General features: G+C 31.2%; 1 protein-coding gene across 7 annotated transcripts in view; it reads left to right on the top strand.

Annotated features, from left to right (window-relative positions):
* The window catches only part of LOC124368993 (homologous-pairing protein 2 homolog), a 59,215-nt gene extending 45,946 nt beyond the window's left edge, over positions 1 to 13,269 (top strand). For 3 of the 7 annotated variants that reach the window (XM_046826599.1, XM_046826643.1, XM_046826636.1), the window contains exons 2-3: positions 11,718 to 11,980; positions 12,762 to 13,269. In XM_046826599.1, the coding sequence (XP_046682555.1) occupies positions 11,741 to 11,980; positions 12,762 to 13,142 (621 nt within the window). In that variant the 5' untranslated portion in view covers positions 11,718 to 11,740 and the 3' untranslated portion in view covers positions 13,143 to 13,269. Of the gene's footprint in view, positions 1 to 257; positions 448 to 7,631; positions 7,822 to 11,717; positions 11,981 to 12,761 lie in introns of those variants that run through there. The other 4 variants (XM_046826615.1, XM_046826608.1, XM_046826590.1 and 1 more) reach the window with 3 other exon arrangements.
* The last annotated feature ends 447 nt before the right edge of the window (positions 13,270 to 13,716 follow it).

Below are 13,716 nucleotides of genomic sequence, written 5' to 3'. Positions count from 1 at the left end.
TATTTCACAGCAAAGTAATTCAAAATACTTGGAGACATTCCTTTTAAATCATATTTATAGATTGGGTTGTTTTCTTTAAAGAAGTTTACATATTGTAGTGAGATAGTAAAAATGCATCTTGTTTTTCAGTTGATGTTTTCATTTGACTTAATATTAAAAGTTAAAATTATATATTTTTAGATATGTACTCCTAATATTTAAATTAAGTAATATTAGGATGTTTTCTTAAAGAAGGAGAGGCTGATCCCCTTGATGATAAGAGAAATGTGGATGTCATTTTCGTTGCTATTGTGCCCAATCTGTAGTTAGTGTAATCTAATCAGCTGTCACATCATCCAAAAGATGTCAATTCATCATGGCTATGTAGCATAATGGAGCTTGATTATTTAAGTTTTGTTTATGCCGCTTTTGTTCTTATTGGTGGAATAGTTGGGTATGTTAAGGCAGGTGGGTACTGGTCAAAAATATGTGTAATTTACTTCAGTGATACAAATTAACATTTTATGTTAACTTTTGAAAAATGCTGTGAAAAGTTACAGAAGTTGATTCCATTGCTTACACACACAAACACATAACATAAAATAAATTAATTAAAAGTTCAACTAGTCGAATTGTAAAAATTAAAATAGTTAAAAATGTGGTGAAATCGATGACTGTACGGCTGAGTTAAGTGTCGTGCACGGACTGGTTGGTTGTTCAAGTACATGTTCCTGGTCAAAGCGTTATCTGTTATATCTTGCTCAAGTCGGCCGCATTGTATGTATTCCTATTATTGATGTTCTGTCAAATGGGATAGTTCCTGCCGCCGATTCTTTCATTAAAAATATTTTTCTCATTTGTGCAATGACCTTTATATATTTCTATGTCTTCTAATCTATTTAATCTTTGTCCTTTGGGGCAATGGTGTAATATTTCTATATTATCTGCTATGCTAGTATAAGAATGGTTGTAACTATTCAGATTATCAGCGAATTTAGATTGTGTAAGTTTTGTTAAGGGCTGAAATGTGCTCTTTAAAACGGGTTTTAAATGTTCTTCCCATTTGGCCTATGTAAAAATGTTCACAGTCAGTGCATTTCAATCCATAAACACCTGAACTGGAATAAATATCTGGTTTATCAATTGTTGGTTTAATTTTGTTCTGCAATTTGTTGCTGGTCTCATATGCCACTGATAACCTGTGTTTTTTAAACGTATTGGTTAAAATGTATTCAAAATCTTTGTTGTACTCTATTGAAATGAAGGCTTCTCGTGGAAGTGGTTTATTGGAGTTGTCAGTTTGTTTTTTTTTATCTATACAAAGTTTATAGATGTCATCTTGATTATAACCATTGTTCTATGCTAAATATATTATGGTTTGTAGCTCTTTATCATAGTCGTTTTTATTCATGGGAACGTTTTGTTATCTATAGAACTTGATCTAAAGGAAGCCATTTTTTGTTGTCTTGGATGGTTGGATGATTTATGTAATACCACGTCAATATGAGTTTCTTGTATATTGAAAATGCATGCTTATTGTTTATATATTTTTTAGTCATGTCCAAATAGTTTAGAGCTTTATCAATTTCGATTTCTAATGTGAGATGTATTTTTGTGTGATAGGAATTTATATGTTTTTGGATCATTTCTACTTATCTTAAATTACCATTTATTAGGGTGATTACATTCTCAACACACCTGTACCATTAAACTATTTTCTCAATGCGTTTGTTATCAGAATTTAAGATTTGTTTTTGGAAATGGTTTAGGTACATGTCTGCTATAGTGCCTGACAGTTGCAAGCCCATTGCTGTACCATCTTCTTGACTGTAAAATCAGCCGTTGTAATGAAAATGATTTTGTTTCACTATTGTACTTGTTATTTCTACTTGTTAAGTGATCTGTTCTATGGATATTCAATGTTCTGTAGTTTGTGTTTAAGGACTTTTATGGATTCTTTTATAGGAAGATTAGTGTATAGGTTTTGTACATCAAATGATAATAGTTTTGCATCACTAGGTACAACAAAGTGTTCTATTTTATTAATGAGATCAGTTGAATTCCTTAAACTTTCGTTGGCAGTCAGGACCAAAATTCTGTATGATTAATATATTTACTGCTTTGGCTACGTAGTATGATGATGATGATGATCCAATTGCATTTATTAGGGGTCTGATAGGTTTATCTTGTGTATGGATTTTTGGGAGGCCTCTGAGTTTTTGACCTGTTGAGTATGTAACTTTCAGTCTGTTTCTTACTTCAGGATTTAAAATGTGTGCATTTGTTAATAGTGCTGTTAATTTCTTTACTGAACTTTTGGGTGGGATTGTTCAGTAATAATTTAATATTATTTTTGGTCAGAAAATCTGTAATTTTTGTGTCCTAATTGTTTGTCCATGATAACTACAGTGTTACCCTTATCAGCTTTTGTTATGATTGCACCAACTTCCTGGACTTTATATTTTATACTTTTTACAGTGTTAGTTTCTTTAGGGTGAATTGTTTGATTGTTATGATTTGATTCAGTCAATTTTGTGGGTTATTTCATACCTGATTTAATTTTGCATATTTAACAGTAACAATTGGATGGCACTTTGTGACCAATAAGATGCTATAGAGTTCATTAGATTTTGAGGTTAAATTGTGTTTCAGCCCTTTCTGTAACAGTAACTTCATCAATTTTGAAAGTTATATTACTGCATTTTACCTATCTAGTATAAATTTTGTGACTGCATGCCAATTTAGTTTCCATTTTTAGCTGAATTAGTTTATTTAGTTTTATTTAAATCCTTTGTTTGCGGTTTCTTAGTAATGATTTAATCATACATCAATTAGTTGAAATGTGTTCTGCTTCTATGGAGTATAATTCATTACTTCGTTGTAGGTGTGCTTTGTAAACTGTTCTGTTCAGCCTACGTTTTTTTGTGTGTAGATTTGCAATTTTATATTTTAACCATAGTTTTTCTGATTTGTGTATTGTTTTTAATGCTTCTGGGTTTCTTTGTTTGGTTTCAAAACGCATGTAACTAGGAGGAACTATCAAATTTATGATACATAAAATGCGGTCGACCCGAGCGAGATGTAACAGATAACGAAGAAGACGTCTTGATCAGGGACATGTACTTGAACAACCAACCAGTCCATGCATGACACTCAACTCGGCCATACAGTCATGGTTTTCACCGCATTTTCTAATTTTGATAACTCCAATAAACCACTTCCACGAGAAACCTCCAAATTCACTTTAATAGAATACAACAAAGATTTTTAATATATTTTAACCAATACGTTTAAAAAACAGGTTATCAGTGGTATATGGGACCAGCAACAAATTGCAGAACAAAATTAAACCAACAATTGATAAACCAGATATTTATTCCAGTTCAGGTGTTTATAGATTGAAATGGATGGACAGTGCATTGAACATTTTTACACAGGCCAAACGGGAAGATAATTTAAAACCCATAATAAAAAGCACATATCAGCCCTCAATATAATTTACACAGTCTAAATTCGCTGATCATCTGAATAATTACAACCATTCTTATACTAGCATAGCAGATAATAGCCGTTTTTACTTGATAATGCAGCGATCGAGCGAAGCGCCTTATAATAAGAATAAATTGGTTCAAGCTGTGAGTATATAACATTGGATTAAACCAACAATCCCAGAACCAGATCAAAATAAAAATAGTACTCTCACGTCGTTACCATACTCTTACTTAATAATAAGGTTAGACCAGATAGTATGTAAATAATTTAACCTGTAACAGCCAAGTGGTTCCATTGAGATGCAACAGTGTATAGAGTATTTACTCCCAAGTTTGGTATACACAATGTTCAACCATTTTTTTTTTAATCTTTCCAAATAATTTCCATCTATAATTGAGATGGCATAAGTTTATGAATTTTGTTTTTTAATTATAGACTCTGTGCGTGTGTGTTTTATTTGGTTCGTATTTTGGAATGTCTATTAAATGGCATTATTTTACTTAATTGGATTATAAGATATTCCTAAGTAATCACAGATTAATGATCATGACTGTCTGTGTCGAATGATTGGCCTTCATTTTGGACATTGTATGTAAATATCTCTGAACTGTGCACCATACAACGCGTTGATGTAAACAATTATTCAATGTTAGCACTGGTTTGTAACACAGGCTTTACTTAACAATTCAAAATAATCATCATGTAATATGTATATAGTTTAATAATAATTAAATTAATCCTCTGATAAACCCCCTTTGATTATTTCTTAAACTACTCTAGAGACAAAATAATAAAATAAATAACATGAGATTTATATTTAATGTACACATGAACATAGTAAACTACAATGTTTTATTAGGTTTCTAACACTGTTGATAAATATATTTAGTTTATTTTCATGCATTCTACACACACTTCTTCTCAATACTCTAAACAAATATGCTTAGTCCAGATGGCATACTGGAAACGGGGCTCTTTGGAACCTTGTGAGCAGGGGGTTTTGAGCAGTGTGTTCTATATATTGCTTGATATTTCTGGTCAGATTAGGTAATGTTTCTCAGTGCAAAATGTGAGGAATAGCGAATTCTACACATATGTAGACAGTCTCATTGACACAGGTTTCTTGTTTGAGATTTCATTATGGACATAATTAACATAAGAGTTGATGAGCGCGCTGTTCCTTGTCCCATAGACACTCAGAGGCTATCTTCTGGTCTTTATCCATCAAAAACTAAACAGTTCATTCTTACTTCATACCGTAATTAAAACTGTATAAACATATAAAACCTAAAATAGAAAGAAACAATGACATTAGATTGATTGCAGATGGCCAAATGAGCTCCGATCCATACAAAGTTTGTGAAATATTTAATAGTCACTTCATAAATGTTGTAGATGACAGTATAGTTCAAAATTTCCCTATCTGTGTTAACCATAATAGTAATAATTTAAATACTCAAAATCCACCCATCAAACAGCTTCGTATAAAGCCTTTAAGCGAAATCGAACTTGATAAAGTCATATCATCTTTTAAAAATAAATTCTCTGCGGGGTATGACGATGTCCCTATGCCTATTATAAAAAATGCAAAATATCTATTGATTAAACCATTGATGCATGTTATTAACTCTTCTTTTGTGAGTGGAATATTTCCAAAAAAACTGAAAATTTCTAAAATAAAAACAGTTTTTAAGAAAGGTAGTACAACTGATCCTACTAATTATCGTCCATTGTCAATACTGCCAACCTTCTCCAAAATATTTGAGCGTGTAATGCATATTAGGTTAGTGGAATTCTTAGAAACTAATGGGTTATTTGAGGAGGAGCAGCATGGGTTTAGGTCGGGTAGATCTGTCATCACTGCTGGAATTGAGTTTGTGGAGTCAGTTCTGGATTCTGTGGACTCGGGTAATCGTGCTTTCGGTATATTTATGGACCTCAGCAAAGCATTTGACAGAGTCTGCCATAATACTCTTATTAGAACATTAGAACATTTAGGAATTGTGGGTGTGCCGTTGAACTAGTTTATTTCCTATCTTAAAGAGAGAAAACAATACGTTGAACTTCCTCATATTCAGAATGGGCAACTAACCTCTGTTAAATCAAAAATGAAAATAATTAAATATGGAGTCCCTCAAGGCTCTATACTTGGCCCCTTATTATTTCTGTGCTATATTAAAGGTTTACCGAATACTGTATTAAATTTAAATAGTAAGATGTGTTTGTATGCAGATGACTGTAACCTAGTTATATCTCATAAATCTCTAAACGAAATAGAAAATATAGCAAACCAAAATATGACATCAATATATAATTATTTTTGTGAAAAAAATTTGTCACTTAATGCAGATAAAACTAAATATATTTCATTTTGTACACACAAAAATAAACTCAGTCCACAGCCAAAAATTGAGGTTCAGAACACACAAATAGAAAGAGTAGATAAAATTAAATTTCTAGGTTTGACATTGGATGAATGCTTAACTTGGGATGGTCACATACAGGTAATTCAAAGGAAAATATCTTCTGGTCTTTACGCATTAAAATCAATTTCAAAATATTGTAATCTGGAAACTTTAAAAATGGTTTATTACTCACATATTCACTCGCATATTTCTTTTGGTGTTGCTTTGTACGGAGCAACCAGTAATGCTAATTTGCAAAGTATTTTGCTGTTACAAAAAAAGGCTATGAGGGTTATGTTAAATTTACAGAGACAGGAGTCAGTGAAACAAATATTTTCGGATTTAGGTATTTTAACTATTTATGGGCTTTACATTATGGACACGATATTAGAAGTAAGGAAAGCTAATTACAGCTTACCTAGATTAGGCACCTTCCATAACTATTTAACTAGACACCGTAATCAATTGGCAGCTCCACAGATTAATTTGCAGTTCACAAGGAAAAAACCAATAGTTGCAGGCATTAGATTTTACAATAATTTACCTAAAGATATTTTAGCAATTGACAATTTTCAAAACTTTAAAAATAAGCTAAAGCAGTATTTGATTAGTAGAACACTTTATTCATTTGATGAGTTTTTTGTCTTTAGTTAATAGCCTTAAGGACTGAAATGTAAAATACACAAAGTAATCTTGTACATAATGATAACTGTTATAATGACCGATTTTTCATGGGCCTAGAATAAAAATTTTGTAGATTGAGTAGGCATTATGCACCTTGTATTATCTTATGATACCATGGTTATTGTAATGTATGGTATATTATAAACTGACGCCATTTTATGTTTGTTACATGTTATGTACAAATTATGAATAAAGTGAATTTGTATTGTATTGTATTGTATATGCAAAAAATCTATTGAGCAAATAATAAATACTAAGAGAAACATTTTTAAACTGTCCTACCATGTTCATGAAGGTGTGACCTCACTATTGGGCGATACTGTGTATTAGAAAAGTGCGTCATGCCACACCAGTGGGCAACTCAAGGTGTTCCAATACTCTCAGAATATTATCCAGTTGCATTTTAGACATAAAAAATATGTTGTTTCTTCGTAGTACAATGTCTCGTATATAGGCAAGCTAATCATGAATAATTACTGTGTAGTGGTAAGTTTCCCTTCATACACGTTATACTTTCACCACTATTGGACTTTTGAATTTCTATTTGAAAATCTCCTGTATTGGAAAATCCAGGATTTCTGATCTCCAATTCTTGAATTTTGCTTTATTTTTTCAAATTTTATATCTACCTGTGGAGTGAATGTGTTCTTTTGTAAAATTTAAAACGTATTTAAAATATATACATTGAATCTAATAGGGGCCAGAACATTTTGTTTACCTTATGAATATTTTCTCAACATTCTAGTTGTGTTTCTCTGAATAACATTGTAAAATAACCCTATCTCTTTCAAGATATCACAACTAAAGGACTCTTGTTTCTTGGTAAATTTTTAGTGTTAAACGAATTAACTTATCGAGAAAATATACTATCAGAAATATCGATTAAAGATTGCTGAGTTATTTATATCAGCTAAAAAGGCATAGAGTTTTTTTAGAGATGTCTATATCATGAGAGTTGTGAAGAGATGGAATTTGACATTGGATTCTGGATTTTAATAGCCTAGTTATACACAATACGGAGAACTTGTACCTCCAGCTCTACTACAATTAATGTACTCAGTTGTATTGTAGGAAGTGTTATATCGCTGCTGTCCGGAGCTGGGTTTGGCCTAGTTCTGGGATTCGGTGGGTATCAGGCCTCACAGGATCCAGAGAACGTGTACACTTTGCTGGGGGTCAACGCAGCACTGGCTGGCCTCATGAGTGCACGTTTTGCCTCCTCTGGCAAGATAATGCCAGCCGGCATCATCACAGTTTTGAGGTGCTTTACTTCAATAATAAAACAACTTCGATCTGTACTTGACTTTATTATTGTTGTATGTTATACTACTAATTTGTAACTGAGCTTGAATATTACTTGTGTTTTAAGTTCAACTCAATTAATTATTTCCACAATTAAGCTACACTAAAAAAAAATACTATGTTTTAATTCCATATCATCAGTGCATTTCTAATCATAATATTATTATTATTTGTACAATTTAAAATCTAAACTAAATTAGTATAGAAAGTCCTAAATGAGGGAAGACCCTAATATAATGTGTATATTAAGAAAACCCCTATCAAATAGCATTCAAACTCTTTTAAATTAATTTATAGTTTCACGACTGTTTATACTTTGTTACACAATTAATTTAATAGTTTCAGACCTTAATAGAAAATTAACTGTTTGAACTTAGACAGTGATTTTGTATCTAGTGTTATAGTTTCACACAGGGCATATAAAGAAAACAAATTAAATGTTTAAATTGGTTTTGATGTGTGAATATCTTGTTTGCGGTTTGAACTCAAGTAAAACACTAGAAAACAAGCATTGCCTGTATTTAAATTATCATTACAGTCTGAGTTATTAATTTTAGTTAGATTTTAACAGTTTTATAGTGTATTTTATGTAATTAAATGTTTATATGTTTTTTCACAGTATCCTCATGATTTTACGTTTTTCTGCACGACTCCTTCATCTGATATAGTCTGATGCTATCTGTATCTTGTAATGGTGAAGCTGAAAAATGTTTATTTTTTTAGTTGTCACTGCTTTTATGATCAATTATATTGCATAACAAATATTATGGTGGTTTTATTTATATTACCAGTTTTATTTCACCAATTTGTTTTATAGAACATTTCCTCTCCTTATTATAGAAATTAATACGATAGTGACATGTAATAGCAATAATTTTTACCTTTTGTGTAAAATAACCAAATCTCTAAAATATTTTGAGTATAGTAATTAACATTAAGACCTTACTGTAGTATTATTTATTTATTTAACTAACTAACAACATCAAGTTCATTAATAAATAAAAATGAACAATTTTAGTTTTATCCCACCAATAAGGCAACAAGTTTCTGTTGCAATTCAATAAAAATAAGCCCTAATTAGAGAGTAATGAATATTTTGAATCAAAATATATTTCTTAAGTATTTCTGTTACATAAAATTATAACTGTAAATTAGTATTTAAAAAACCAGTTAAAATAGGTGATTTGAAGAATTATCAGGAGAGTAATGTAATTTTTACATTACATCCTGTTAATAATACATGCTTTATCAGAATAAAAAATTAATTATTGATGTGAAGTATTAGAGCTACATGCCCAATGTTACATTTAACTTCAAACAATAAAAATATTGAAAACATATACAAACAAGTTGATCTTTTTTAGAGTTAACTATAAAACAGCATTCTTAAAATTTACAATAAAAAACAGAGATGACTTAAAAATTTGGTCTCCCCCCATGAAAATCTCTCATTCATTTCAATTTACAAGAGTACAAAATATTGGAAATAAATACACAAATTGAGTGAACTGTATTAATTTTTGTTTTGATATGCATGATTAATTAACATAATTAACTCTCAACAGGAATGCTCAATCCCATCGACACAAATCTGATGAAAAAATCTATTTGCCATAATCCTCAAATTAAACTTGTTTGTTGTGTGTTTGATCTAACAAATAATCTTACAAAAGTTGTATGTTTACAGAATAAATACATAATAAATTTATTCAGTTCTTTTAGTACATTTTGACTCCTTGACACAGTATTTTTAATGTGAGGGTTTTCATGGTTTTGCATTATGGTTTAAATTGTTTTTAATTCCTAGGCTATTACTATAGTAATGAGTTATTATAAATGCCTTTTAAAACATAAAATAACATTAAGCAAATGGTTTTTTTTGTTGTAATAGTAAAGACTAAAAATGTTTGTAGTCTGATAGACTTGTACAAAAATACACTGGTCCCGTCAACTTCCCCGAAGCCAACCTTTCAACCGTTGTTAATCTAAAGTGAGCCTTCCCGTTAGCTTGAAAATATTAGTGACTCTCATATAGGTGTACACTAGACAACAAAAAACTGTAATGTCAGATCCGGGATTCGAACGCATGACTCCAAGGTCAACTCCTTCATCCGAGATTAGCACCTTAGACCAGGTAGCCCATCCTGACTTGATGTTTTGGATTTGCAGATATTTCACTTATGATTATGCTATACCCTGATTGCTGGATTCTCAATAAATCATCTATAAAAATAACTTGGGTAATATGTTTGGATGGCGTTAAACTGTGTTGAAGGGTAGCAAATTGTAGTTATGATATAATCAATTATTAATCCTTTATGTGCTATAGGGGTATATATTCACTTGCAGTTGAGAATCAGATAATTGCTTCCAGTGAAATCGAATATCATATTATTTTGCTTGATTTCTAAGGTAGGCCTACTTTGTCTATTTATTGCTGACATTAGCAAATTCCCCTATACTAAATGGAGATACTAAATGGAGAAAAGACGCTGTCCAAAACTCACTGTCTGCAAGGACAAATTTAGGTTGTGATGGTGCAACTATAACGTAGGGTCATAGATGGTCCAGTTTTGAATGCGGATATAGAAATCACATTTTAAATTCATATCAATATTTATTTATTTTGTTCAGCACTAATACCACAACCAAAGCCGAGCACTAGTTTGAAGTAATGTTCCCCTCTTAATTAAGGAGTTAAAGTTAATGAAATTTCGTCTTATGATGGCAGTGATATCCTGGCTTGTTCTACACGTGTGGGTGAACATTACTGAGTACAATAGATGTTCATCAACAAGCTAGAGCATATACTTAAATATGAATCGGATAAATGCTAATGACAGGGATACTCCTTGTGTTCTTCCAGTGAAACTGAAGGTCGTATTATTTTGCTTAATTTCTAAGGTGCTTTGACAGCTTTATCTATTTACTGCTGACATGTTAGCAACTTCCTCTTTACTAATGTTTTGAACTTGTATTATAATTGATTAACTATTACCATTGTACATAGAGACATATTGTTAAGATTGTTGGAGTAAGGATGGATTTCTCTTATAACACAGTTCCAGTCAAAGAGATAAAAGGAACATTGTACCTGTAGATTTAATCACTGACTGTTCTTTTATTTTATGTTCCTCTGTAATCACTTTGACACCAATGTTCTCGACAACTAGATCATCTTGCAGTACCAACTAAAATGTTAAAAGGCCATTGGAGCATTTATAGAGGTTGAGGAATGAAGCTGCCAGTGGCCCTTGGAAAGTAGAGTTCTACAGAATGACCAATACTGTACCAGTCACTTCAGGAAGAGCTGCTTAAAGTATTAATTCCTCAGCTATTTTCCACTCTTGATATTTCCTTTTGCTAGCATGTTATTTTTTCTCAAAATTATATTTATCTGCTTTCTTTTGTGATTTATAATTTGAAATGTTTGTATTAAATTGTATTTAGTGGTGAAAAATAAATAGAAACGTACAGTAGCAATCAGTCTATCGCTTTTTTAATGGAAAAGTAGGGCTAACTGACTTTATAATAGGACCGGTGAGAATTTTGTGAAATGGAGCTGATCAGGGGTCCTTCTGTCCTAATAAACTATTTGGGTATCTGGTGAAAGTGGGATTGACCAAGCTGCTTGAGATTTGTTCATTTCCAAAGACAATCTGAATTACTAATAGGTTTGTGATAAAAAGATTACCTGTTGTTGTTTAATGAGGGAGATACAATCTCCAGTTTCCTACTCTGGCGTCTTCATCCTCCAAGTCTCCAAATCCAAAACATAAGAAAAAAATCAATTTTTCATGGTAATTGGTTAGTCTTGGAAAATTATCTATAAAACCTTGTTATTGGTTGTTACAGAACTGGAATAGTGTAGACACGTAATGGCAACTGAAGGAGTGTTTAAATATATGCAGTCCACCAATAGGCCTTACAGTGCCAATGACATTGTTCAGAACATGCACAAGGAGTTTGGCAAAGCAGTGGTACAGAAAGCACTTGATGACCTGGTAGCGCAAGGCAGCATCTGCGAGAAGATCTATGGGAAACAAAAGATCTACTGTGTGAAGCAGCCAGATAATGATGCCACTGGAGACTCGGAACTCAAGGATATTGAATCTAAGGTAACTTAATGAGGAATTTTAAAAATTATATTAATTCTCAATAATTTCTAAAAATCCATGTAGTGCAAATTTTAAAAGTTACTAAATTACAGAATATAATTACTATCTGATTACTTTACAAAATATGAACAAATGTGAGGCAAAAGTTAAATTGTTACATTTTCTCACAGATTATATGCTATATTTACCCAGGTAAAAATAAATCTAGCAGTTGAAATATTACTACAAAGAATTTAAGCTGCCAATTTTAAAGAATAATATTATTGATCAAATGATTCAGTAAGAGTTTTATACATTACTCTTTTGGACTTTTCTATCTAAAATAGAATAAATGTTATGCCTTATTGTGATTTATTTTTTATAATACCATGCGTATTTTGCCTAAAGTTTTCAAATGGAAATGATGTACTTTTAAACAGATTTATATTACTCATTTTTGAAATTTTTTTTTTATTTTTATTGTAAAAGATTCGAGATTGTTGTAAAAGATATAACGTGATCTACATGTACTGGACACAACATAAAAATCTGTTAATATTTATTTGGACCAATTCTTTTAAATACAGTTTTGTTTATGACACCAATGAAACCTTAATATTGTGTTTGTGGTATGATTACGACGTGTAAATAAAAGAAAAAAATGTATGGGAGTGTGTTTTTAATAGTTAAATAGACATGCAATTTGTAATATCATGTACTGATAACCTTTATTTTGTGTATTAACTGAAATGAATAGATGAATTATTTTATATAACAATATTTTCAAGCCAATTTTTTTCAGACCGATACTGTAACAGAAAATTACAAAAACGTTGAGCAACAGGTGAAGGAGGCGGAGAGCTCACTGAGGGAGCTGTTGGCAGCTCCAACCACTCTTGAGGCGAAAGAACAGTTGGCAGAACTGGAGAAAAAGGAGGAAACCTTAATGGCCAAGCTAGCAAAACTTTCACAGAACACAGTGTTGGTGTCAGCTGAGGAAAGAAACAGGATAAAAATAGATCATGAAAGACTGGTCAAAGAGTACAAAAAGAGGAAGAGACTCTGTATGGATGTTATAAATGCTATCATGGAAGGCTATCCTAAATCTAAGAAAGTACTGATGGAGGAAGTTGGCATCGAGACTGATGAAGAAGTGAAGATGCCACCTATTCAATCTTTTTGAAATGTGTGATTTACATACTTTGTGTGTTTTTTTTTACATTAAATGTTAAATTTAAAATATTGTTACAACTGTAAATTAAGGAACCAGTTCTCGTTAAATATATAATATATATTTTCCTGTGTTTGAATTTTTTTGTTTATTTTTAGAGGATTGGTTAAAACTATTTATTGGCTGAGTGCAAGCAAAACCTACTCATAGGGCTGGAAAAATATATTTTTTTCTTATCTGTCTGTCTGCATAATATCTCAAAAATGATCTGATCTTTAGACTTGAAATTTTATATGAAGTTTCTTTTATATATTAGAACCAATGATTTATATATTAGAGTTCAATGATGGTGCATGTCACTCCATGGGATTTGGCTGTATGTTTTAAATATGTTTACATTGGTCTCATAGGTAACCATAATGGCAACAAGAAAATAGCAGAATAAATAAATTTTTAAACAAGCTGAGTACAAGTATTTGAGATTTTAACATGTGAAATATTATTTCATACAGATTAATCATACAGTAAAAAGAAAACTAGTAGAATGAAAGTCAATGTTAAATGTTGGTGACAAGATCTGATTTCA

Source organism: Homalodisca vitripennis, chromosome 1 (genome assembly GCF_021130785.1).
Source record: "Homalodisca vitripennis isolate AUS2020 chromosome 1, UT_GWSS_2.1, whole genome shotgun sequence".
Taxonomy (NCBI): Eukaryota; Metazoa; Arthropoda; class Insecta; order Hemiptera; family Cicadellidae; genus Homalodisca; species Homalodisca vitripennis.
The sequence above is the reverse complement of the archived record's forward strand: the minus strand, read 5'-3'. Positions and strand labels throughout refer to the sequence as shown.